At 38.3% G+C, this 27,148-nt stretch overlaps 4 protein-coding genes across 5 annotated transcripts in view; 3 read left to right on the top strand and 1 right to left on the bottom strand.

Annotated features, from left to right (window-relative positions):
* The first annotated feature begins 475 nt into the window (after positions 1-475).
* On the top strand, positions 476-4,614 carry LOC149821832 (hypothetical protein At1g04090-like). Its single transcript, XM_089980991.1, has 2 exons — positions 476-739; positions 2,764-4,614. Exons 1-2 carry the CDS (start codon positions 619-621, stop codon positions 4,374-4,376), a joined length of 1,734 nt encoding a protein of 577 aa, XP_089837117.1. The 5' UTR covers positions 476-618; the 3' UTR covers positions 4,377-4,614.
* Positions 4,615-8,471: 3,857 nt separating this feature from the next.
* Positions 8,472-15,080, top strand: LOC149821831 (Haloacid dehalogenase-like hydrolase (HAD) superfamily protein). 2 transcript variants are annotated; one of them, XM_089980791.1, is made up of 5 exons: positions 8,472-8,886; positions 10,834-10,876; positions 11,462-11,522; positions 12,762-12,896; positions 14,920-15,080. In XM_089980791.1, exons 1-5 carry the CDS (start codon positions 8,553-8,555, stop codon positions 14,950-14,952), a joined length of 606 nt encoding a protein of 201 aa, XP_089836917.1. In that variant the 5' UTR covers positions 8,472-8,552; the 3' UTR covers positions 14,953-15,080. The 2 variants fall into 2 exon arrangements, with proteins under 2 accessions (XP_089836917.1, XP_089836916.1); XM_089980790.1 differs by lacking the exon at positions 14,920-15,080 and adding an exon at positions 13,918-14,355.
* Positions 15,081-18,328: 3,248 nt separating this feature from the next.
* Positions 18,329-20,990, top strand: LOC149821830 (putative folate-biopterin transporter 9, chloroplastic). Its single transcript, XM_089981126.1, has 2 exons — positions 18,329-19,029; positions 19,652-20,990. Exons 1-2 carry the CDS (start codon positions 18,504-18,506, stop codon positions 20,746-20,748), a joined length of 1,623 nt encoding a protein of 540 aa, XP_089837252.1. The 5' UTR covers positions 18,329-18,503; the 3' UTR covers positions 20,749-20,990.
* A 993-nt stretch (positions 20,991-21,983) lies between these two features.
* The window catches only part of LOC149821829 (ABC transporter C family member 5-like), a 33,427-nt gene continuing 28,262 nt past the window's right edge, over positions 21,984-27,148 (bottom strand). The window contains exons 8-11 of the mRNA XM_089981447.1: positions 25,584-25,889; positions 25,435-25,498; positions 24,160-24,399; positions 21,984-22,519 (exon numbers count right to left, since the gene is read on the bottom strand). Of these exons, the coding sequence (XP_089837573.1) occupies positions 22,404-22,519; positions 24,160-24,399; positions 25,435-25,498; positions 25,584-25,889 (726 nt within the window). The 3' untranslated portion in view covers positions 21,984-22,403. The remainder of the gene's footprint in view (positions 22,520-24,159; positions 24,400-25,434; positions 25,499-25,583; positions 25,890-27,148) is intronic.

Here is a 27,148-nt window from a genome sequence, read left to right as displayed (position 1 = left end):
TATTAAACAGTAAAAAATATTTAAAAAAATTTAACCTTTTAAAATGACAGGTGAATAAGCCGATTCAGAGCGACTCTGACAACATTGGGTCCGAACCCGGTACCACACCTCAATGTCAGATCCGGGTTCGGATTTACCTGAGTCCGAACCAGATCCGACCCGTTGATATCCATGTGATTAGTAATTTTTTTTCTTTGAAAGGTAAGTTGGGGTTAGGCAGATCCCACCAGTTACTATTCAACGTATCAATGGGTTTTGAATCTGCAACGTCCCACCACAAGGAGACGTACACTGATAGATCCTACCAACCATGCAGGCCCCCCCCGTTGAGAGGTGGTTAGTGATTATTACGCACTAGAATTCGGGATGTATGGACATCGGAATTCCCAAATTGCTGTTCTTACCGATTTTCAAAGATCCAAACGCCAAGGAGTCAAGATTCTTCGCTTCCTGATGAAAAGCAAAAGGCAGGAAAGAGGTCCACCATCGTCGCCATCGCTCCAGCGACCAACCATGGAGATCTCTGGCCCTTCTGCCATCGAAATGGAGACCACCCACTTCTTAAACGGTGAACGGTAAGTGGGTTCTCGGCGGCTTGATCGGAGGAGGCCGGGAAAGATGCTGGGGTGCGACTGCCTCTGTTGGTCCAGCGCTTCTGTTTCGGATGGGGCGTGGGCGGAGTCGTCCTTTCAACCTCAGCCATTCTCTTTGCCGTCTCCGATCCCTTCGTGGCCTCGTGGTAATGATTCTAAGATCGGGATTCTTTGTTTTTGTTAGAGCGAGTTTCGTGTTTGGGGATGGTATTTTGCTCTGTGATATCTTCAACTGAATTGTTTATTCGTCTTCTTCTTGTTGTCGATTGGTGGTTTAAAATGGTGTGTTTTATTTGTTGTGGTTTTCTTCTCTTTGTTTTCTTTTGGTTGATGAGGTGATCGTTGATTCAGAGTACCTGTTTTCTTTTGGTTGATGAGGTAATCGTTGATTCAGAGTACCTGTTTTCTTTTGGTTGATGAGGTAATCGTTGATTCAGAGTACCGTACTTGTTGTTTTTCTTTTCGTTTTGGGGTTGGGAAAATTTGAGCAATCATTTGTTGTTGGTGTTTCTAGTTGGGGGTATGACTTCCTGTCATCTGGAGGCGGGGAGGTTCTTGTTTGATGAATTTGATTGGTGATTGTGATGTCGGGGTTTTCTTTATGATTTTTGCCCCCTCTCTCTCTGTCCTGGTTGTTATGATTCCAATTTTTAGAATATCTATGTTTTTGTTGTGTTCGGATGTATAAAACTCTCTCTCGTATTCATTGATGGTGTCTATGATATTTTATTGTTGTTTTTACTTTGCTGCTGTTATTTTGCTTTTATTTGTTCGATGCTGTGTCAGAACGCTGATACTAAACGCCATGGTGCGTAATTTGAGACGAACTGATTGCGGACAAAGTTTTATGAATTTGAAGTCCATTTGACACGTTTTCTTTAGTCATTGAGGGATTGTGTACATCATACATGCATGCACACATATAATACATACATATATGAAATCGCATGAGTATTCTTATTGCTAAAGGTCCTGAAGAGCCCTGATAGATGGTACATAATTTATATGTTTTATTTGATTTATGCCGTTCAGATCATGAATAGTTTACATGGAAAGGCATCTCCGTCTGCAAAACTTGGTGCCTTTTAGAACATGTAGGTGGTTTTCCAGTGATGTATTGACGTTCAGATCGATGGGTAGAAGTGGCTAACAGCTCTTCTATACCGCTGTGTTTTTTAACATGAAGGTGACATGTTTTCCTATAACCCCAAAATCTCGGTGATAGCAGTAGATGATTTACCACTTGATATTAGTGAAGTTCTGGTGCGTGCAGTTGAACAATTGTTTCGTCCTTTCTCTAAATTAGTGATTATTTTCAATTGTTAGCTGGTCTGAATTTTAGTTGTATGACAACGATATGGGCTAGCATGATAAATGAAGTGTCCTCTCTCTCTCTCTCTCTTTATATATATATATACACACACACACACACAGAGAGAGAGAGAGAGAGAGAGAGAGAGTATTCGCTACTAATGAAGGTAAGAAACTAATGAGCTAGAAATCATAGATGCAAGTTGTATAGACTTTATCTAACAATATAGATGTGTTCAACATGGTTTGTTTGCTAAGGATCAAGCCTTGGATCATGCTTTTCTGACATAAAAACATGATTTTTTGAGTTATGAAATTTTAGCACATTGTGGGTTCGTTGATTTTTTTAACCCCTTTAAAAACCTAATTACTTGCCATAATCACATGATTCAAAACATGTTTCCTACTAAACAAACCATGTAGATCGCATCCGCAGCATTTGATCTACAAAAAATTGATTTTTTTTTTGAAGAAAAGATTGATTTCTACTCATTAGTTCCTTATATATATATATTCAACATAGTTGGTTATACTTATCCTACTAAAACTAAATAATGAGGCATGGTGGACTGCCTTGTTGCCACCATACCTCCCTTTGTCAGCCCAAACCATAGTGCATAGAATGTTAACTGGGTTTGTCTCTCCTCAGCAACAATAGTATATCATAACAGAGTGTGGTCTCCACTAGCCATTAATTTTTAGTTCTTATGATGCTTTGTTTCATTTGTTTGTATCTTGTCCTTTGTGTTCACATTCATCTTGATTTGCATTCATTGGTTATATTTTGTCATTGACATTGACAATCATCTTGATTTGCATTCATAGAATTGCATTTAAACGTGTATATTTTTATGCTCAGGAGAAGGCTTTGCTACAGGAAGAATCCATATAGGAGAAATAGAAGTTGCTCAGGTAACTGAGTTTGAAAAAGTTTGGAGCTGTACCTTGCTAAAGAGAAAGAATAAGGGTGTTACATTTTATAAGCCAGTAAAGATACCTGATGGCTTCTTCAGTCTTGGCTACTATGGCCAGCCAAATGATGAACCGTTGCAAGGGTTTGTTCTGGTGGCTAGAGATTTGGGATCCTCCATAGAAGACAAGGGTCGTGCTACACCGCTAAGTTTAGGCAACCAGTATGTGGTATCAAAATTTCCTGCACTGCAGCAACCGCTAAAGTATATTTTGATTTGGAGCACAGATGGATGGGATGGGGCAAACCGTTATGGAAGTGGATACTTTTGGTTGCCATGTCCACCAAATGGCTATAAAGCTATGGGATATGTAGTTACTAACACTCCTGAGAAACCTTCTATTGAAGAAGTGAAATGTGTTCGTGCTGATCTTACCGAAGTCTGTGAAACTTGTTCTTTGATGCTTGAATTATCCTCCTTTCAGGTCTGGCATGTAAGGCCTTGTCAGCGGGGCATGTGGGAGAAAGGTGTGGCTGTTGGGACATTTTTCTGCAGTACATTATGGAATTCTGGAGATGAACTGAATGTTTACTGTTTGAAGAATGTCAATCCTTCTCCGCAGGCTATGCCCAATCTAGACCAGATCCATGCTCTTATTAAAAATTATGGGCCTACTGTTTTCTTTCACCCGGATGAAATTTATCTGCCCTCTGCAGTGTCATGGTTCTTCGAAAATGGAGCTCTCATGTACAGAAGGGGTTTTGTAATGGGTGAAACTATTGATTCTAATGGCTCAAACTTGCCTTCTGGTGGGGCGAATGATGGTGAATTCTGGATAGACTTGCCAAATGATGACAGGGGACATTATGTCAAGGTTGGAAATATAGAAAGCGCAGAGTTGTATGTACATGTGAAGCCTGCACTAGGCGGAACATTTACTGATATTGCAATGTGGGTTTTTTGTCCCTTCAATGGTCCTGCTACTCTAAAGATTGGTATGAAAAACATATCCCTTGGAAAGATTGGACAGCATGTTGGTGACTGGGAGCATTTTACTCTCAGGATTAACAATTTTACTGGTGAACTGTGGAGTATCTACTTTTCTCAGCACAGTAGCGGTGAATGGGTGTCTGCCTATGATTTGGAGTATATTGAAGGAAACAAAGCTGTAGTTTATTCATCAAGGAGTGGGCATGCAAGCTTCCCACACCCTGGGGTGTACCTTCAAGGATCAAGCAAGTTAGGAATAGGCATAAGGAATGATGCTGCCCGAAGCAGCCTTTTTGTGGATTCTAGTGTCAAATACAAGATTGTAGCGGCAGAGTATCTTGGCGATGACAGTGTAGTGGAGCCACGCTGGGTTAACTATATGAGAGAATGGGGTCCCAAGGTTGTATATAACTCTAGAGCAGAACTGGAAAAGATTATCAGTCTTCTGCCAGTTACAATCAGGTTCTCTGTCGAGGGCATTTTCAATCGGTTTCCAACAGAGCTATATGGTGAAGAAGGGCCAACTGGACCTAAAGAAAAGGGCAATTGGGTAGGAGATGAGAGGTCCTAACTATCTTTCACAGAAGAAGACAAGTATCCATATAAGCTTTTATTTTTTCCTCCTAATGGCATGTAATGAATGAAGAAAAGGGTTGGTTACTTGTAATTTGTCAACCTTTTCTGTAACCTCTTCTGTAACCTCTTCTTATTTGAGGTACAAGTTTGCTTCTTTATTTGGTTAATATGATTGAAGGTAAATGTTACTGGATCAAATGTATTTGTAAGAAATATAAATCAAACATTTCTCCTCAGACAAGAATATCATGTTTGCATGTATTGAATTTGCACAATCTTAGTGAGGGAAGGTGATATATGAATCCCTTCTCAAGGATGTCCTTCACAATGCTTATCATAGGAAAAAAAAGAAGAAGGCTTCAATTCCATTCTACTTCATTTGAAGTTTCAGACATGCATATGAGAATCCTTCTGCTTTGCATTCCATGTCTGTTCCAGAAATACATCTTTTTCCGCATGTGATGATTGGCAAACGATAAGAGCAATACACCGGTTGAAGAAGTATATACTCTTTCATTTGAGCTGCTGATTTGATTTTTTCATGTGTTTCGGTTTTAGTTGCTGCTATTGAAGTTATTTTCTAAACATTGCCCTCATGAATCATCTCAATTGGGACAAGTGAACAACTCATGCATTTATGTACATGCAAAACACACATCAATGCTTGTATGCACATGCATTTGAAACAAACTTCATATAGTATAATGCTTAAGCACGTCACATCAAGTCAAAGCATATAAATAATTTCAAATCTTGACATGTCTCGAGAACCAAAATACATGCACACCACACCTTCTGAAAATTTATATGCACATTCAGAAATGCAAACATGTATCATGTGTATGCACATGCATTTGCAAGCAACTTTGCACTAATATTTTAATCAAGCATAACATGTCGATTCTAAGCATAAGAAAAATATCGTTCTTTCCTTGATTCACCTCTAGCAAAACATGTATACAAGTATATAAGCATGCGAGCGCAATAACAATAAACTTTCATGATCCATGTTTTTAATAGATGCACATGTCCATATATTCACATGCGTAAAAAGAAAAACTAAATTTTTAACACATGTAAACCAGGGGATAACATGAACACTTTTCATATGAGAATCTGTATATAGCCATATGCAATTTGCTGAGTCAATGAACTTGAAAACAATTTTGCAAACCTAATCATCACCTAAGCATTGATCTTAACTGTGCCTAAAAAAAACTAGTTTTATAAACATCAATCAAGTCATTCAAACTATATCCAGCATGAACCCAATTCAAGAACAAAAAACACAGATTAATGTATATATATACAAACATAAATCTTGATCATAACAAACAAAAATAAATCTTGATCATAACTTAATATGAGTCTGGTTTTGTATAAAAACCCCATACACAAATTTTTTGTGTAAAAAACCGAAAACACCCATATAAAAGAGGATCTATGGATCCTCATCCATGTAATCTAGAGTGAACCCATAAAATCACCCTTTAACCATGAATTTGCACTAAATATTACATGAAAATCGAATCGGTATTCGATTGCTCATATGATTCAAAAGAAAGAACCCGTACCTCACAATCAACGCTTGAAAAAAGCTCAGGGATGCCGATGGCGATGAACGACTCAAGCGGAGGTCGTTGGGGTATCTGCCGAACACAGGGAAGAGAAGGTGAGGTGACTGGTATGTATCTGAGTGCATGTGTGTAGGATACTTTAGTGTCCTGATATTGGCATAACCTTTCACAATAAGTGTTTATTTTTTAATGACTTGGCAAGACTGTCAACCCAAGCAGAAGCTATTCAAGAACCCATAGAGGTAACGGTGTCACACAGATATTATTGAAAATCACATGTCTGAGTACGATTTATACTGAGAAAGCATAGGAGTCCTAACTAAAAATCACAACCAACCTTCTTCAAATTATAAGGAAAAAGCCTCTTAGATCACAACATATCTAATTAGAGTCGATATTGAGAGAGCATATGAAAAGGAAGACCTAGCCCCTTTAGCAAATCCGGAGTAACGAGGCAGGTAGAAAACATGATGTGAATAAACAAGTATATCAGTAAATCGTGAATGATCACACCGGAATCACAAGTCAGACTTTATTCAGATACCATTTTTTTTGTATCTATTTGTAACAACACCACTGCAAGCTCAAATTGATGTGTATATGCCCTTAATAACAATGTTAAACATCGCAGGTAAACACTCTCAACAGAACTTGAAAGCCAAAATCCTTGACAACAATGTTAAACAACTCGCAAATCCAATCAATTGAAATTGTTTTTGCATAAAATGAAAACCCTTTTTTTCTAAAATCGGAAACCCGTTATATATGATATTATAAGTATATACCCTTTATAGATCCTGGATCTGAAATGTGGATCTCAAGCCCAAATCAATTAATTTACGAGAAAAAAAATATGGTTATTACAAAAGGTGTTTAAAACCATATTTTTTGTAAATATACATGAAGGATATTCTTAATTCTTTTCACATTTTGAATGAAATGAAATTCTGTACATGCTAAAACAGAATTTTTATTGGTGGTAAGAGTGTTTATTTAAAGCTTGCTTTTGATGTATATAGATTTTCATGGATGATCCATGTTATGTTATGGACTCTTAGAAGCATGTAAGTGTATGATAGAATAATTCATATGCATGCATTCATCATAAAAAAAAAAATTGTATAATGGTGAATCACATCAGTGCTGCATACAGTTTGGCTTCTGAACTGCATAGAGGAGAAAGTTGCTTTGGAGGGTTTCTTCAGATTGATGAAGGATATATTGGATGGTAAGATGGAGAAGGTGGTTGTCATATTGGAGACTTGGTGGTGGACAGCCGATGTGAAAAGAATCATGAAGGGTTCAGGCTCTGAGACGTAGCAGCATACTCAGACAAAATCATACATTAAGGTCAATTTTCATCATTTTTTTCTATCCGTTGCAATTTATTCGGTCTTTCCTCGTTAAAAGGAAAGCAAATTCAATATTCAGTTGTAGAAAGGCTAAACTGTTTTCACTTTGTATGTTTTTTACCATAGGGTTAATCAAGCATACCCAAATCCTGGAATTTGCATGTTCAAGATTTGATATTTCACTATCAAATACCGACTTGGAAACAGAGTTTAAGAATGATTTAGTTCATAGAAGCAGGCATTTTTTTTTTCTAAATGAAATAGAAGCAAGTTTACCCATCGCTGAGTGCTAGACTGCTCCCTGTTAAAAAAGATAAACCACAAAAATGTGTCAATGGATGCATAAAATAGCACAAGATCATTAAATATAAATATATTAGAAAATAATTAAGAGCATTGTAAATAAAAATTTGAATAATGTTGTTTACGATGGTTTAGATATGTTGCATGAAGACACATTATAGTATTGAGACGAAGTAAATGAGATGAATGAAAAAACATAAAATCACTGAAGACCGGGAAGAAGTCTATATGGAGAAAAGGAAAAATCAAATGAATTATAGAATTTGTAAAGCCCACCAACATGAAGATTGATGATGATGAAGATGATTAGAGTAAGATGCAAAATTGCAAAGGGAGCCTAATTCGACAACAGTTGAGTTGCTAGATACTGATGAGGAGGACCACCTTAAAATATGACTACAAGCGTCCATACTCCAGGGTATGGTTATGATAAGAGGTAATCTTTTATGAAGCGCCGCTGCATGTTCAGTATGCAGCTACACTACTATTGACCATCCATCTTCATCATTTTTGGAGATGAAGATAGGTTAAATGTGGCCGTCAAGGCAGGTATCTGCATGTGGCTGTCAAGGCAGGTATTTGCATGCCATCATGCAGCGACGCTGCATGTAATGTGAAGTATGTAAATAATACTCCACCGCCTGATAAAGAAAACCAGCAAATAAAACGATTGCGGTTGTTTACCAGAAACCAGAACCCGTTTAGAGTCTTTAGACAGATGAACGCTCAACATTCGACCTTCTTGCATCGTTCCATGCAGCAGCGCTGTACAGAAAACTAAAGGGCGAGAAACGCAAGGAAATCGCAAATTTTGAAAAAGGGTACTTCAATTCGCATCCTATTCTCGGGACGCATCACCTCTCAATCACAGAAAAACGCGAAATTAGTCGCGAAAAAACCACCGAAAAAACCAGGGATTTTATAGCCCCCACGAGAACCATGAATTCGTTATCGAGAAATCTTCTCTGGTTGCGGCCGTCGATGGCTTCCAAATTCTCCACCTCTCGACCCCAAACCATGAACTCATCGAAGGGGAGGCTCAGAGGGGTCGTCTTCGACATGGATGGCACCCTCACCGTCCCCGTCATAGACTTCTCTGCAATGTACAGAGCGGTTCTTGGCGACGACTACGCCTCCATCATGTCGTCCTCTTCTCTTGGTGTCGATATCTTGCATCATATTGAGAGTTGGAGCCCCGATAGTCAGCAGAAAGCGTACGAGATCATTGCCGATTTCGAGCGCCGAGCCCTCGAGCAGCTCCAGATCATGCCAGGTGAAGTTGGGTGTCTTTTGTTATTCGGTAGAATTGCTTGCCTTTTCGAGGTTTCGGGGAGGAAAGAGAAAAAGAAAGGGATGGTGGGATTCGTCTTGATATGGGGAGTCATCTTTTTTCGAGTTTTTGCTATATGGGCCGTGCTAGTTTCAATTTGAGTTGTCGTTTTTTGAGAGATTGCGAAACATTGGTTGTGTTGGTTTTGATTTGGGATCTCATGTTTTGGGGTTTTTGTGAAGTGGGTGGTGTTAGTTTTGATTCAGGTTTTCATGTTTTGAGAGTTTCTGTGAAATGGATTGTGTTGCGTTTTACTTCTTTTGACTAACTTTTACTTCCTAGATTGCTTTAGTTCGTGCTACAGGGTACTGATAATGTAGTTCATAAATCGTGAGTGGGGTTCACATGATTTTCATGAAAAACTGTTACAACGTTCAAACTAGTTTTGTTCTCTTCCTTGTGTATAATCTTTATGCATCAATGTTTCATTATGCCGATGACAGAGGATAAACGTAGATAAATAAAACTTACTTTCCCTTGGTTGCTTTTGTAGCGCTATGCGATCAGGAAACTTATTATTCACACCACATATTGACAACCCTTGAAAATTCCTTCGACTCTCCCTTCTTGGAAAAGTGCAGTTAATGGGACAAAAACAGTCAAATTTTTTCTGTTGCTTAACTCATCAGGAAAAATGGATTCATCTGAATCACAAGCACTTTCATTGCAAATCTTTGTCTATCTTCCAGCTATGAATGTAGTACATTGTTATAATTTCCAGTTAATCCCCATTCTGTTATCATCTTGTACATATTTGCTTGCATGGATACCTTGACCTAACAGTGTGTTCATTAATAACTTGGTGACATAAGGACCCTCGCATTATTGATCTTCTGGCAATGTTCGTCTCGATAAACAGCTTTATTTCATTGATTCATTCTAAATGCACTAGAGAATGTACAGTTTTACATGGAAACTCATCCTTATCAAATAATTTTTGAAAACGTGGTACTCCTGCATCTTACATATATATCAAGAAATTTTGCTGCAAAATCCACATCATTTCCTTCCACCTCTATATGCAAGTGCAGCCCAGAAATCAGCTGCATGATATAAGATCGTTAAGATTGTCAGACAAATATCTTGTGTCTCAAATCTTCGTCCAAGAGCTTTATGGGGTTAACTAGTTAAGATACATTTAAATAAACAACCTAAGCTGGAAGGGATGGGTAACTGAGGCATGATGATTATTTGGCGAGGATGGTTCATTGAAAGCATGTTGGCCAGGATGGTTCATTCAAAACTAGTTGGCCCTGTTTCAGAAGATGATCCTAAAATGCAACTGTGCAAAAGCTTGGCTGCTGCTATCAACTTAAGCACCTTGGTAGTGTGCTTTGAAGCAATTTGGGCTGCTCTTTTAAAGCAAGGCACTAAAAGTGAGCCTCAAATCATGCTTTCAACAACACTAATCCAAGTAGAATGACATTCTCTTAGAGATGGATATTTCTGGACTGTTCACAAGTCTGACTTCATGTTTTCTATTTCGACAAATCTTCTCCTCTCACTTGTAAGTGTGCATATCTTTCTCTGTAGAATTAATAATATTCACTTTCTAATTTTTATAGAAACATTGTGGACTTTCATGAGCAGAATTTAGAATTTTCTATCGGTTCTCCGTTGTCATCTTTCAATAAGTTTCTAGATATGTACCATAAACTATATTTAGGAGATTGGGCATCTATCACCTGATCTGTTTTGCTTCTAGTTCCATATTTTCAATGCTATGTTTTGATGATTAAGTTTCTACCATCTTGTTATTAATTTGATGTGTATTTTTAATATAAATGAATCTTAGATTAGCCTTCCAGGATGCTTGAAGATACAAACCTTCCTGATTTGATTGGTCCTGTGTTTGCGCTAACCTCTGATAGAACAACGATTATGCTACAGGTGCAAAGGAACTTTGTGAATTTCTTGATGCTAGACAAATACGGTATACCTCTTCACTTTATATAGGATAATAACTTTCCTTTTTAGGGTTCAAGCACTGTTGCTTGACAAAAAGTTGTCTTGCTCTTTCTCGGGATAATTTTAACACTGAAGTATGACAATAAAAAGAAAACAGAGTAAGATATATCCTAAAGAAGAGGCTTCAGATTTAACTATGCTGTCAGTGAGTTGCATTCTTGAGAAGCATAAAGAGCTCTCTGTTGTCTCATTCTGGATAAGATCTCGTATTTCTTCAAAAATGGAGGGAGTGTCTAATAGGATTTCAAAGCCTGAATTGTCTCGTTTGAATTGGTTCCAGCCAAAGGATCAGCAATTCCAGGTTTCTCTGCAGAAAAGAAGACCTCAGATCCAATAAATGGACTAGGTGTGCTTAGATAAAAGGGCTAAGATAACTCTCATATTGTGGTTCCTAATAATTTCTCTAGAACCAACTCTTCCTTAATTGGGATGAACCGTCAATATCAATCTTAAACCTGCTTATTCTGTGGATAACAAGTCATTTTATGGTTTTATTGAGTAATCACTGATCATCAAGCATGAGGCAGTTTTTTGTTGTTTCCTTGTGCAGAAGAGGTTTGATTACTCGGAATGTGAAGGCAGCTGTTGATGTGTTTCATTTGCGCTTTGGGGTATGTTAAGTTTGATGGTGAAAGGTTGTTTATTCTGATACTTGACCATGAATAAAATCATCTCTTCGGTAGTTTTGGTGAAGCTTGATTGGTGATAGCATGGGCATGTTATTTACATGTATATAATAAAAAAATTCTAATTCGACTTTGCATATAAATTTTCTCTCTGTGGATGGCATAAATCTATTAACATTTCTTGCATTCATGGCATCCATGTGACACACACACACACACACACACACACACACACACACACACACACACACACACACACACACACACACACAAGGACACGCATGTGCATGGGCACACAACAAACATTAGTCAACTGATGGTGCCAATGCCTGCAGGAAAATATTTTTCATTTGGTTACTTACATTTTACTTGAAATAACACCCTTAAAAGGGGAAAAAACGGTTGTTTTAGTACTTAATGTTTTTTCTGAAGATGGTCAGAAAATGACCTACGCTATCAAAAAGCACCATGAGAATATCCCAATCTGTCATTCTTAACCAGTCAAAGAACACCATGAACACAAAGCATAGATTGACTATTTATGCATATGTTTAGGTACCAAAATATCCTTTTTGAAAAAGATGATGCTCATTCAGAATTTCATGTAAAAGGAAGGTATCTAATAGGAACTTCCCTAAATTAAATGCATGATGAACTTCTTCCACAGCTGGACGCAGGACCCTAAATTCCGTATCCCTGTGATATAGTTCCACAGGATGGATTGTCTGAACAGGCAAGACATTATTGAGACAAAAGAAACCAACGAACATTTATAGAATAAATGCAAATAGATATTGAGTAAGTGAGAGAATTCTGATGTGAAGGAGGTTCAGATTCAGCCCAAAAATCTCAGATCTGGTTTATCAATGTTACTGGTCTCAAACGCGGTATCTAATGGATGAACAAAGAAGCCAAGATCAGAGTAGAGTTTTACGAGGTAGATCTGACACCCTCTTAGTCCATCGATTATCAAATTATAGCAAACTATGATGGAATATATAGGTTGATTATTGTTTGTTGGGTAAATATGCATAGTTAGGGACTCTGCAATATGGAGATGTCGATCAAATAATTCTTTCATCTGTCAACTTTTTACAAATAGTTAACATGAAGGTAGGTCATGGTTGGTTAGATAGGCAGGCAACACTAAATTTTGAAATATTTAGATTTTTCAGGCTACAATCTGTTTGGTTTCTTGTTTACACTTCTCTTTTAATTCTACAGATAGCTTTTACTCCAGCTCTAAGCAGGGAATTTCGCCCTTATAAACCTGATCCGGCTCCACTACTAAGTATCTGCTCAGTATGGGATGTTCGGCCCAATGAAGTAATGATGATTGGTGACAGCCTTCGGGATGATGTGAGTAGTTGTTGAATCTTGCAAATTTTATTCACATCAATATTGCCTATGGAATCTTTACAAACGACTTGCCTTTTGACTTTCTAGATCTTATGCAGGTACCGCCAACAATCATTTCTTATAGCCAGGATTGCTTTGCTTTCATATCTTATTTTGTGAATAGTTTGGAAAATGCAAACTATGTTTCCTATTTCATATAGCTTGAAAATGAAATTTTGGAAATTGGATCTGGAGTTGCAATTACAATTTTTTATGAACTGCATATGCATTCCGTCTTATAATGATAATATTGCAAGTGGCTTGGGGTATTACCATTGCTTCAGATTTCTTCAAATTTATGGGAGTAAAAACAAAGAATTAATTTTAGAATTTTCAGATCCTTTTATAAATTTAAAGCTTGCTCGTATGAGGCTTTCTTTTGTGTTGAAAGGTGTCGGGGCATGTTCTTTGCCTTGTCCCATGACATTGTCTTTTTCAAATCTCAACTGATGATGTTGTGTGTGAGATTTTCATTACATCCAGCTAACTCCATCCATGGAGTCCATCCTCAAGCTGCAAGTCATATGAAAGAACGCTGCTTACTGTGCCACTCCTTTCTCATAACCCCCACCAGTTCCATAAACTGTTATCCAGGTCACTGTCCATATAAAATGTGCCATGGTGACTAAAATGAAACATCAACTACCTACTCCTTAAAAGCTTCTACCCTCTTGACCCATCTGATATCTAAAATTATCTTCAATTATGTCCAGTGATCTGATTGACTGGAAAGCTAGGTCTTTGGTTCCGTTTTGGTTTAACACCAATTTCTTGGTCTTGATGTTGGGACTTTTTTGGATATATATCTCATATTCTTCAAAGTTTAATAAAGTTTTCTTTTATTTCAAGTCAAAGCCAAGTTTGGAAATGGCTTTTGTTGCAGGGGCATCATTCTCATGGGATCATTTTTTTTTAGTTTTCCATTTCTTGGAATAGTAAACAATAAAATTCATTGTGCTTTGCACATAATTGTATCTTGCAGGTGGCTTGTGGGCGAAGGGCAGGTGCTTTTACATGCTTGCTGGATGAAAAAGGGAAATATGCCTCTCCTGATTCTTTCACTGACCTACAACCTGATTTTAGAGTTGCTTCACTCCTTGAAGTTTACCAATTGCTAGAAGCAAATTTTGATCTATTACCATAATATTAAGTCGCATCAAAGACATTAAAGGTACCTTGTGATGCAACCACATCTGCAAGCCTCAGAATTGCATTTTTTCTTTGGGTATTTTATGAAGTCATGTATGAGTCGTTGCACAATGTTGTCCAGGCCTAATTTCAAGCACATTGTTAAATATGGGCAATGAACATCAGCATTTGGAATGTTGTATGGGGTGTATTTGGGAATTTTCTTCCTAATGAAATTCATACGTTTCATTTTTGGAGATTATGTGACAGGTATATTGAACATGTAAGTTTTTATTGGGCTGTCTATTGTGGTACTGTAGTGCATGATGCACGTGTGCTTCTCTTGGGGTTCTGTGGTTATGGTGATGAGCCTGTGTCAGAAATAACATTCAACAATTGCAAATAAATGTCTCACATGTATATGTAAGAATTGACCAGTACAAATCATTCTGTTATCCTTCACTTCAATTTCTAGATGTGTTTGAAAGATCTGATTGGCTTCCTGTAAAGTTTTTCAAGAAAGCCTTTGCTTGTTAATTAAAATATCATGTCCGAAGCAAGATGTTGTAGCAGTGGTAGTCTATTTGAATTTGATCATGTTGGAGTTTTTTAAGTTTCCTGCTTGAAATTCTTACTGCTTGGATGTTTTGCTGATTTTCTTTATCATGTTATCCTATCAAAGACAAGGTCCTTTTGGACAATAAGGATGCCTAAGACTCAGAGAGAGAGAGAGAGTACTGTTACTGTTGAGTCTGCTGCTACTGTTACTACTATTAGTCTATTACTGTATCTCTCACACATTAATCTAATAACTGGCAAGCCTAATAATTGTTACTGTATATTTTTCTTATTGAAGGTCGATAAGGAGTTCATTGGTGTGACACACTGATACTTTTAGCGGGCACAGAATCCCCTGCAAATTTGCTTTTGAAACTTTGGTGGCGTCAGCATAAGTTTTGCTTTTTGGTTGGTGTGGTTGGAATATAAGTTGCTTGTATGTTGCACAATCATCGGCGTGTTGATATTGAAACCTATAATTAAAGTGGAAGATATAGTGGAGTTATGCATTTGAAGTTACTAATGGTGCCAGCTAAAGCCTTATCAGTTACAAATTTGTCATCTTTTCCACAAGAGCAAGAAAAAAACTCGTTCTAGATTAGCAGCAACCTTCTTGTTCACACAAAGAGGAGATAAAAAGGGAAAGACTAATTTTCCTTTTCAAGTTCTAGTCCATATTTAAATATGCCATCCTTTTTCTTCTTTGACATGGTGAGTGAAGCTCTCCTTCCCTTATTTGAGCTCCATCTTTCCATAAATCCTGAAACATTTTTACAAACTTGTTTCATATCTTTTACCTTTATGCCTATACTTTAGATTTAAATTCAGCATGTTCTTGTTTAGAATTCAGGGAAGGTGCTTGCTTCTCTTTGGCTAATTGTTATATTCAGATTATTTTGGTCATTTTTTATCCATACCCCTAGTGTCTTACGCATTCATTCATTGTACCAAAAGCATGAAATTAATCACAATGTCGCCTATGGTTTTGTTTTCCTTCAATGGTTTTTATGCTTTTCCATTCTTCAGTGGCTTTATGTGGGTTTCCCTAGCACTATAGTTGGAAAGCATAGTGCACCCTCATACTTTCGTGCAGGTAGTCATGCATGGGGAGGTTGTTATTTACAAGAAATTCAGTGAGACTGGCCAATGGTGTGCATGCTTCACAAACACACACACAGCCAACAACAGTCATTAGGATCCTTGTTCTTAAAAAGTACGGATCCCATCATTTGACATAAGATGGGTTCCATCCTACATCCAATTATTGCTGTCCAACCAACGTCTAGAATTGGCCCACATTCACACCTCGATGTGGACTAATCCTAACCGTCCAGATTCATCAGCTGGACAGCTAGGATCGACATAAGATACAACTGTCAGGATGGGATCCTTTTTTGTTCTTAAAGGAAGGGCCTTGGGGCTATAACTTGTGGGCATTGGTATGAGTCATTTGAGCAGGGAGAAAAGTCAAAGACTTCTTTTTGGACTTTTGGAGTATTGAAGAGCCTTCGAGAGAGCAGGCGAACAAATTGGGGCCACTAGATTCTGAAGGGTTAATTCAGACGAGGACTAGGAAGGTAGGACCTCAATGGACACTCCTACGGTGGACGTACAAATGCTCCAAATCTCCACCATGTTTGCCATCATTTCTTGTCCACCAATCCGTTTAACATCATTTTCAAACACAAACGCGACCCGTGACTTCTTGTCAGCATGACCAAAATACCCCTATTCTTGAAATAATAAAATAAAAAAAAATAGTAAAAAATCCGTTTAGAGGCCAAGCTTTTGCTTCTAATTAGGGGTGGCAAAACTTGACACGACCCGCCAACCCGCTCGGGTTGGGCTTAAACTAACCCGTTTAATAAACGGGTCGACCCGCCTAACCTGTTTATTAAACCGGTCAGGTTCGTGTTAGGGGTATGCCAACCCGCCTGACCCATTTAATAAATGGGTTAGGTGGGTGGGTCAACCCGCCAACCTGTTTACCCGACCCAACCCGTTTATTAAACGGGTTGGCAGGTCGTGTTGGGTTACCCGTTTAATAAATGGGTCGGGTTTGTGTTCGCCACAGTCGACCTGTTTAATAAATGGGTAGGGTTCGGGTTGAGGTATGCTGACCCACCAAGCCATCGGGTTGACCCGCCAACCCGATTGCCACCCCTACTTCTAATTTCCAAATATGGGCCAAAGCCATTTATTTTCCTCAATGCACCTTTCTACCAAAATTTCCTGCTTACTATAATATTAATATGACCCTACTTATGCTGCGATGGTTTTTTTTTTTGACAGAGAAAGCTGAGGTTAGGCAAACCCCTACAGTTATACAACCATACCATTGGGATTCGAACTTGCAATGTCCCAACACAAGGTGGCAGAGCCCCCGTTGGTATGCCGTTGGTATGCTGCGACATTTTTCTTTGTGTAGAACTATTGATGGCTTTAGCTTTTGAGATTCACCAATCAATTTTTTTTATGATGAAGGAACCCTCACCGTGAACCATGTCACTTAATGGGCTCACCTTCCTGTGAGGTAAAACTCTGAGTTGAGGAGGACATGACTGCAAGTTAGGTTGGTCGGCTTGTAGTGTTCAGGCTGAATGGCGTCAAAAGAGTTTGAATCTTGGATATGCATTTCTTACCACATGACAACAGCAATAGGCTCTCGGGTGGGTAAGGGAGGATGTGCTCTTTCTTAAACATGTGAAAGACTATTTGCCATTGGGCATATTATGACAAAAAATCAGGACTTTTTAGCGTGGTAGGTCTCCTGACCCAACACCGTTTTTTCTCGTGCAAAATACAATAAGGGCTTCTTTGGAATTTCGGTGCTGGGATGGGCGTTTATGCATTTGGTGTTCTTGAGGCAAAATCTTGGTCAAATGCCAATGGTGGTCCTGTTTGGAATCTTGGCGTTAGAATGGGAGTTTATGCATTTGGGATGGGAAGTGAGGCCCTTTCTCTTTTGTATTTACTTTAAAGGATGGATTTGGCAGCTACCCAGCTGCCACTTCCTCAAATGCATAAACTTCCATCCCAGCTACAGATCCCAAACAGGCCCTAAGAAAACATTCTGGATGGTAGGTAGGAGCTGTCAGTGCATGTCTTCCTGTGATAGGAGGTTGCAGGTTCAAAACCTATGTGGTACGAGTAAGTGGTGGGGGTCAGACTAACCCCAGCTTGCCTTTAAAAAAAAAAAAACAATAAGAAAACATTGTCAATTTGAACATTGTAGCATTTCAAACTCAAAAGTAATTGAAAACTACCACAGCAAGACAAGGTCAACCAAGGGCCGGTTGAATTGAAACGAGCTAGGATCAGGTGCCATCACATGTCTAAGTATTTCGTGAGACGGCCCTATAACCGAATTAGAATCTCACTCCCTAACCCTAAATCTTTGCCCATAAATTAGCAAAGCGATGGTTGGTATTTGTCCATCATAAGATTGGAGGGATGCTAAATCATTTCTCAAAACAATAAAAGGGAAAAACGACACTTTCCTACGGAAAATGCCCCCTTTCTCTCTCATGTTGTCGTGGCCATGGTTTTGGAGTAAATTTTTGTTGATTTTGGACGTTGGTGACAGAGACTCCAGGCTTTGGTTTGGTTTGGAGTGATTTTTGTTTGTTTTGGTGAGATAGGCTCTACGCTGACCCCACGATTCTCGTAGGCAATCAAGGAGCTCCGTAACTCTCGATCCTTCTCTCTCTCTCTCTCTCTCTCTCTCTCTCCAAGCATATTCTAAAACTTCTGGCCCGTTGCTTGTTGAACTCTTTGATGGGTTTCTGTTCCCTGAAGAACAGAATCTCCCAGAGGCTGTGAATAAAAAGGAAGCATCTCTCTCTCTCTCTCTCTCTCTTAGGAACTAAGGAAACCAGCACAATGAGTTTCTGTAATAGACTAAATCTCCATATCCACCCATCTCAGTCGAGTTTCCCCAATGGAAGAGGTAATATTATGCCATCAAACCGCCTCTCCATCTTGCTTACCGCCTCCAATTCCAACAAGAACACCAAAAACTCATTCCCCAACTGGAGAAGCACCAGAAACTCTAGAACCCAACCGCGGAAACCCTTCCTGAATCCCAACCCAATTCAAAGAAGACCAAATAGGAGGAAAACCCATCAACCAATTAGTCCTAAAGGCTGGCTTCTTGAAGTGAGAGAGGAGTATGGGATTGAGATGCTTGTTTTGAATGGTTTTGGGTATTGGGTACAGGGGTTCAGGTGTTTGCCGTGGTTGGCACTCAACTTCTACTTCAAGGATGTGCTTCAGATTAACCCGTCGACGTTGCAATTAGTTCAGAACACGGCCAATCTTCCTATGGTGGCTAAACCTCTGTATGGTCTAGTGTCTGATGTGCTTTATGTTGGAGATGAGCACAGGGTGCCGTACATTTCTATTGGAGGTTGGTATTTTCTCTATTAATTCTGTGGCTTCTGTTTAAACCCCATCATGAAAAACTGCTCAAAGTTGTAAATTTTACATTTGGTTCTGTAAAAAATTATTCATGTTCTTGGTTTTTCTCTCTCTCAAGTTTTATTTCTTATTTAGTTCTACATCTCCTTTATGAAAGAAGAACAGGCATTTAAGGAGAATTTGTTACTGAGATTGTTTAGCTTTTACTCTTATCTCTGTCTCAGGGGTTCAAATAAATTGAATAATTTGTTCACTTTTTGGATATTAAATAATTTGTTATCTTGAAGTCGTTGTCATGCAGAACATTCGGTATCATTTCGGAATAAGGGCTTCTTGATGTCTACTGGAATTGATTGATCTCTGACTGTGATTCTGTTGTTGGTTTTCAAATTGAGATTTTTACCTTAGAAATCTTATTAGTAAGATGAGAACTTGGGGATTCAAGAATGCTACTTTGTTGGTAAATCTGCAATTGGTATTTAAGAGTTATAAGTTTCCAGTGGGACTACTTTGTGTTGCTTATTATTGTAGAAAAAGTGGAACTAGCAAACTGTTTATGCAGCCATAGAAATGTTTAATACTAAACTTGGGCTAATTGTGCATACATATAGTCTTTTTGCAGGTAATATCTTGGGGAACCATGGCCCTGGTCCCAGTTGCCAGTGAAGCGTTGCCTGCTCTGATGGCTTGCATTTTACTTAGCAACTTGGGTGCATCCATCACTGAAGTTGCGAGCGATGCTTTGGTTGCTGAATGCAGTAAAAGCCATAAGGTTGGCGAGCTTCAGTCCTATGCTTGGATAGTACTAGCTGCTGGTGGACTTTTTGGTAACTTATCTGGTGGATTCATCCTGCAAAAAACCAACAATCCCAAGATTATGTTTCTGTTATTCTGCCTTCTGCTCTGCTCATTCCTTTGGATTTCCCTAAGTACAAGAGAGAAATCACTAAACCTCACAGCTGCAAAATCATATTCATCCAATTCAGACTTTGGTCTCCTCCGGGAAACCATTACTCAAACTATAAGAAAACAGGTCTCTGATCTGATTACGGTGATAAGAGAACCAAGCATTTTGTTTCCTTTATCCTGGGTTGTGGTATCAACTGCCATAGTTCCTGTGCTCTCTGGATCCATGTTTTACTTCCAAGCACAGATCCTAAATGTTGATCCATCCATTATCGGACTATCGAAAGTGATTGGTCAAATGCTTGTTCTGTCAGCGAGTGTGTTATACAATCGCTTTTTAAAAAAAATTCCAATCAGAAAATTAGTGTGTGCAGTGCAGATCATATATGCAGTCTCCATACTATCTGACCTTTTCTTAGTGAAGCAACTCAACCTTTGGCTGGGAATTTCCAATGCTCTGTATGTCTCATGCTTTGCTGCATTAGCTGAGGCAGTTGTACAGTTTAGGATCTTGCCATTCTCTATTCTGCTTGCCAACCGATGCCCAAAAGGATATGAAGGTTCCCTTCTAGCTTTCTTCATGTCAATGTTATGTTTGTCATCAATTTTCAGTGGATGTGTAGGTGCTGTGATTTCTTCTCTGCTTGGAATGTCAAACGGAAACTACGAAAGATTGCCACTTGGTATATGCTTGCAGTTTGTGGCAGCATTGGTGCCACTGCTATGGATATCTTACATACCCATGTCAATGTCTACAGAAAGGAAGAAAGTGGTGGTTAGAGAAGGCAGAAATGCAAGATGATATGGTGGTATTTCAGTCTATGACAGTTGGTTGATTATATTTTACTTTGAGGAACAACTTTCTGTGAAATATTAAGGGGCTGAGGGATGCCCAGATGAATTGGTATCTGGGAAAGCCGAACCAGAAGAAAGTTGAATGTGTAAATTTTTGTAGTGGCTTGTTTTTTGTATATATTGTCTCTTGCTAATGAAGTTGTATTCGTTTCTTTCCTAATTCAGCAATTCTGATTTTCTTTTAATATATTTTTTACTTGTCCAAGTTATCATTGGCTTTGAATGAAAATATCTGCGTCTCTCCATTAGTCAACTTGTACTAACAGAGGGCTTGTGTACATTATTTACACGTCACTGCTACGAGATCATATGGTGTGGTAGATGGTTCCACATCTATTCTTGTTTTGTCTCCCCTAGTAACCAGATTGTGCTTCTTTTAAAATCTTGAAGCTTGCCAATGATGTGCTATACTACTTCCTTGGGTACATAGGCTGCCCGCATGCATAGATGCTTGAAATACTAACTTGATGGTAATAAAAATTCCAAATATTCTCCGTCTCTAAACAGTAAGGTTGCCATATAGGCTGCAAGAGAGTTTCTTGGATTTTGTTTAGAGACAGAAAATTTCGAGTATAGAGTGGAACATTGTTCTCTCTTTCTTTTAAAATTCCAAAGTTTCGACTTTTCTTTTGACTGTCGAGAACCCCCATATCAGTTCAACAATTGGGTTCAGTATGATAAGTGAATATGTACACGTTGGACTAACCTCTCTCTCTCTCTCTCTCTCTCTCTCTCTCTGGGGGAGGTTTCTTTATGATATTTGTTGAGGCAAACACCCGATCAGGTCAGCCCCAGGGGTTTAGTTTAGTGGGGAGGGGGCCTTAGCTGCTAGATGTGTGGTCAGGGTTTCATTCTTACCGACATCAGCCCCCCAGGTATCAAACTCGCTATCTCCAGCTTGAATGTCTTAAACCAATCAATCAAACCCGGTGTACGGAGCCCTTGTAAGCTTATGAATAAAGTTCAAAGTCCACGCAACAATCTCTGCTCTTCGGGATATCCTAATAGGTGGTTTATATCTTTGGCTGGATATTTTGCATATTTCATTATTTGAAAGAGAATACCCTCACCATTTGGTTATTCCAAGAACTTTCCCATCATAACCAATAAAGTCTGAACGGGTTTTCATATGGGCCCAAATAATGCCTCGCCACTTGAAGGGAAAAGAAAGACAGAAAACTAGAAAGCGAAAATCAACTATATAACAACAATGCCTTTCAAACCACGCGCTTATGTGCAAAATGCGCCAACAGTATAAGAAACAGCAAGGGACTCATCTCACTCCCTGTAACCAGATGACATTATTGTAGATCTGCCCTTGGTGGGCTCAGTTCAAGTCTGATCACAGAATGATCTTATTTATATGCACAGGCCTCTCATTACGCAAGAGTGGCAGCCATTCATCCATGGAAAATTGAGAATGACACACCAAATCCACCGATTTTGCCTTGTCTGTGCAAGGCAGGTCAGTGCTCTGTACAGGATGCGATCCTCCGTCCCAACGGAGTGCTGGTTTTGCTGTCTTGATCAACTCCAGTTGCACAAAGAATCCAGAACACGTGTTTGCATCATTGCTTTGGTTTCATGGACTAGCTAAATAATTCAAGCTGCATCTGAGACACTACTTGATCGTGTTGAGTACTCGGAGACTAGCTTGAAAAACATGGATGATTTGTCCTCTAATAGCCTCATTGGACCATCAAATTCTGCAACTTTACCTGAGACAAGGAATTTAGAAAACTAAAAAAGCTTAGTTGCAAAACAGATGATTATTAACGAATAAGAGCAAGCATTACCAAATGAGATGCTGATTTTAGAAACATGGTAGTCCAAATTTAACTAACGAATGCTCCATTGATGTTTAAAATATGAATGCTTTAAAAAGTTTTTGAGAATTGTCAGGCCTTACACTAAAGATGAAACCGATGGATGAACAAGAGTTGTATGAAATAAAAAACTAGCATTTTCAATATCTAGAAGCAACTCATAAACATCACAAGACTGAATGGTTTTGCATCACATAATAAGAGGAAGTGATAATTTTAAGGTATAACAGATGATATAGCAGAAAATACCACATAAATTGAAGCAATAACTGGTCCATTTGTGCCAGCAGTGTTGATTATCTAAAAGCAAACCTCCGTAACTAACAAAAGGATTTCTTATCACATCAGACGCCAGTATTCTCTTTCATGAACCAGTTCAGTTCCAGCATTTCTGAGCTACTAATGAATTGTGGGAAGTAAATGGAACTCTAAAAACCATAGTAACGATCCAGTTTCCCTGTGCAAAATAATAGTGCCTGGTTCTCTTTAACAGAAAATAAGCATAGTCAGAGATATCGGTGATATTATCGCTGTATTTTCAGCAAACGATATTATAGGTCACAGTATTTGTAAATATTGCTAATTTAATAATATCATGATATTATCAATTAATGATACTGTTTTTATTTATTTTTTACATTTTAAATGTGTTATTATTATTTATTTTGCATTTGTTACTTATTTTTATTATATATTATTTTATTATCTAAAAATAATATTTTCTTACTTATTTTTGTTATTTATATATATATTTTTTTAATCCCAAAGATTTTCCTGAAATTTATCACCAAACCTATAATATCGTGAGAAATAGCCTCACCAAGTTACAGCCAATACCGATATTTGCGACTATAAAAATAAGTAACCATATTAGGAATGACATCCTTGAAAACATAAAGGAAAAGGAACAGCTGCTCCTATAAGCCACCTTTTTATCAGCACCCAAACTTCCAAAATTTATTTCTAAAATTTTTATTTCTAGATGGAGCTTCCATATGCACCAGTCTTGCTACATCTTTGAAATGCATGTCATGCTGTCACAGTACTACAATTCCCAACCCCCCGAATGTGAAATAAAAGAACAGTCTACACATTCTGATGCACCAATTGATCTGCAGAAATGTAGCTAAGTTTGTCAAAAGAATAGTGCATACACTAAGGAAATGAAATAAATCTAACGGGAATTTTTTTTAATGCTAAAAGGTCCACTTCTCAGCCCTTCTGGCTATAGTAAATGAAGGGGATCAGGTGCAATCACCTTGCATACTTTTAGTAAGCCCACCATATGCTGTTAGGCCCCACAGCTGACAGGATGTATCCCAAAGATGGGATCTCAGGTGCAGTGGCACACTAAAAGTTTGCAATGTGATTGCGTCTGATCCGCCCTCATAGTAAATGGAATTTTCAAGGATCTCTAGCAATACATGCAAATAATTTAACAGTTAAGCATAATTAACTTGTCCACATGCTCTTAAAAGTGTTTGTAGTGAAGCCAGCAAATGTCTTTACATGATCTAGACAGACATACTTACCATCAGTAAGAACCAGAACCAGATCACTGTCGATCACTGTTGGAATACGATGTGCAATGGTTAAGACAGTGCACTCCCCGAATTCTGTCCGGATGATCTTCTGGATCAAATTATCAGTAGCTGTGTCAACAGATGCTGTTGCCTCGTCAAGCACTAAAATTCTAGCCTGCTTCAGCAAAGCTCTGCCCAATGACACAAGCTGCCTTTGTCCGACACTCCAGTTGTCTCCATTCTCTAAAACTGCACGTTGTCAGATGCACAAGGTCATTTGTCAAGCCCCCGAAATAAACAAAGACATTTTTCACTTGTTAAAGATAGCACACCATGCATACAGCACATGTACTTCACAATCAACAGAAGGCAATTTTACGTAAATGTTAATGTGCATGGACTTATTTTAGACATATATTGGCATGTGGGGTGCATTGAGACTATAAATATAGAGTATTACTGAATTATGAAGAAAATAATATAAGAAATATAAAACACATAAAAAGGCATATAATATATCCTACATAATATATACTATACAGTCTATACATGTAGATGGCAGCACTGAGAAGCATCCAGAAGTACTAGTGTCGATAGAGATAAGCTGGGCAATTGAATCACCCACTTAACATGTATGCAAGTACATGGTTTATTTAACATGAAACCAGTTGCTCCAAGACCATGGGAGTTGAAAGAATCTGACTTCCACCCATCTGATGGATCTAATGGAAAAACATAACCTTGTACATAACTTTTGTGTGTGAGTGCATGTGTTTATGTGTGTATTTTTTTCATACGAGTGTTCATGTGTGTACTTGATACATTGCTCAACCATGGATATTCTGCCTTTTCCACACACACACACAAAGGAATTAGCAGGGCACTGTTTTAATAATTTCCCTTTTTCCGCTAACTGTTACTGAAGAAGAGGATTACACCACCATCCTCAACTATCTTTCTCCAAAGGCTGGTGCAAAAAATCCAGGAACTAACTAATACCCTGTGGCAGCACATGACGAAAAATGGTAATTTCCCTTTCCTGCTTGATTACTATTGTGTATGACTTTTTCTGCCCCCTTGTAATTAAACGAAACCATGACTGTGTCAGTAGTTTACCTAAAACAGAAAACTCACTGATTATTGGCACCATTTCCTTTATTGTAAAAAGACTAATAGCATTAATCAGAGCATTGGCTAGTTTCTGGGAATTTAACCCCTGGTTATATAATTACATGTTCATAAGCACACACATATGCATACACACTTGAAGCATGTTGAAAATACCTGGACAATCAAGTTTCTGTTCTTTTTGCCGGATTACGTCTCCAAGCTGACATTTATCTAATGCCTACAGGCATTACAAGAATCAGGTCAGAGAACAACAAACGTTTGACCTGATTTATCGAAATGGGTAACAACAGATCAATCTTCACCTGCCAAATTTGGTAGTCAGTGTGCTCTTCAAGTGGATCAAGGTTCCCCCTGATGGTTCCTTCAAACAAAGTAGGATCTTGAGGAATGATGCTAAGACGAGAACGAAGATCATGGAGGCCTATCTTGCAAATATCAATGCCATCTATAATAATCTTTCCTTCTGCTGGTTCAATCAAACGAAACAATGCCTGTATCAGAGTAGATTTTCCACTCCCTGTACGACCAACAATCCCTATCTTCTTCCCACCAGGAAATATGCAGCTTATCCCATGAAGGACCATTGGAAGACTCTCCTTGTATCGAACCTTTAAAAATATCAACAGATAAGCATTCAGCAATGAAAGGAATAAGTACAACACATTATCCAATTCTACTATTGCTTCAAATTAATAACAAGAATAAACACACCAATAAGAAAAGATTTGCAGTAGAAAGTGAAAAACAAAGGCACATGATACTTAAGGTTTTCAGTTATGTAACACCGACACTTCTAACAGGTCACCACACCTGCACCCACTTGGGTGTGACACTTGGATATGGCTTCCTTTGTGTCAGGTGAAGTCAACCAAACTGAGGTCCAGTTTTGTCCAAGACCCTAACCAAGTTCAGATTTATCTATATATATATACACACACACACCGCACCACAGTTTTTTGAAATTGCTGTCACACCCTCTACACCTGCATCCGCACCTATGTGACATATGTTTTCAGAGTAGAACAGCTAAGCCAATAATGCCCACTCTGAAATAGAATATAAACATAAAAAGAGCATTCTATCATGTTATGCTATTAATTCAGAGAGGGGAAATCTATTCAGATATGTCATCATAATCTGAAAGTTATACAGAAAACCAGAAGGTCGATTAATGAATAGAGAACTTCCAATTACTCAAGGAAAAATTAGTAAGGTATATATATTATACACTAAAATAGGCTGCTCACTAGTCCAATTGTTTCAAGTTTCAATGATATATTACCATATAAATTTCTATCAATCCAGTATTGGGAGCAACAAATTGAAGTATTAGTCAAAATTTTCTTAATCAAATTGAAGTATCATGAGGTTTTTTTTTTTTTGTGTGTGTGAGCATGTGCTCACGTGCATGTTTGCACATACTAATATAAAGCGAAAAGAAAGAAATAAACACCATATAAAGCATGCATATTTAGTGAAACCAACAGACAAGGATCTGTATACAGAACTTTATATACAACAACAAACAACAACTACGCCTTCGTCCCAAAACAATTGGGGTCGGCGATATGAACCAAAAAAGAAAATCATTCTGGGTCTTCCACATGAATCCTTCTCCTCCAATCATTTCTATCCAATGCCATGTCCTCGGTGAGGTTCAAAGCATTCATATCCTTTCCTATCATCTCCATCCAAGTCTTCCTAGGCCTACTCCAACCTCTTTTAACTAATATATTTTTCCATTTCTCCATCCTTCTAACTGAAGCATCATTAAGCCTTCGCCGAATATGTCCAAACCACCGTAAACGATTCTCTCTCATCTTATTTTCAATGGGTGCAACGCCTACCTTCTTACGTATCTCCTCGT

The sequence above is a fragment of the Nuphar pumila genome, chromosome 11, assembly GCF_984573655.1.
Source record: "Nuphar pumila chromosome 11, dmNupPumi1.hap1.1, whole genome shotgun sequence".
NCBI classification, from domain to species: Eukaryota; Viridiplantae; Streptophyta; class Magnoliopsida; order Nymphaeales; family Nymphaeaceae; genus Nuphar; species Nuphar pumila.
The sequence above is the reverse complement of the archived record's forward strand: the minus strand, read 5'-3'. Positions and strand labels throughout refer to the sequence as shown.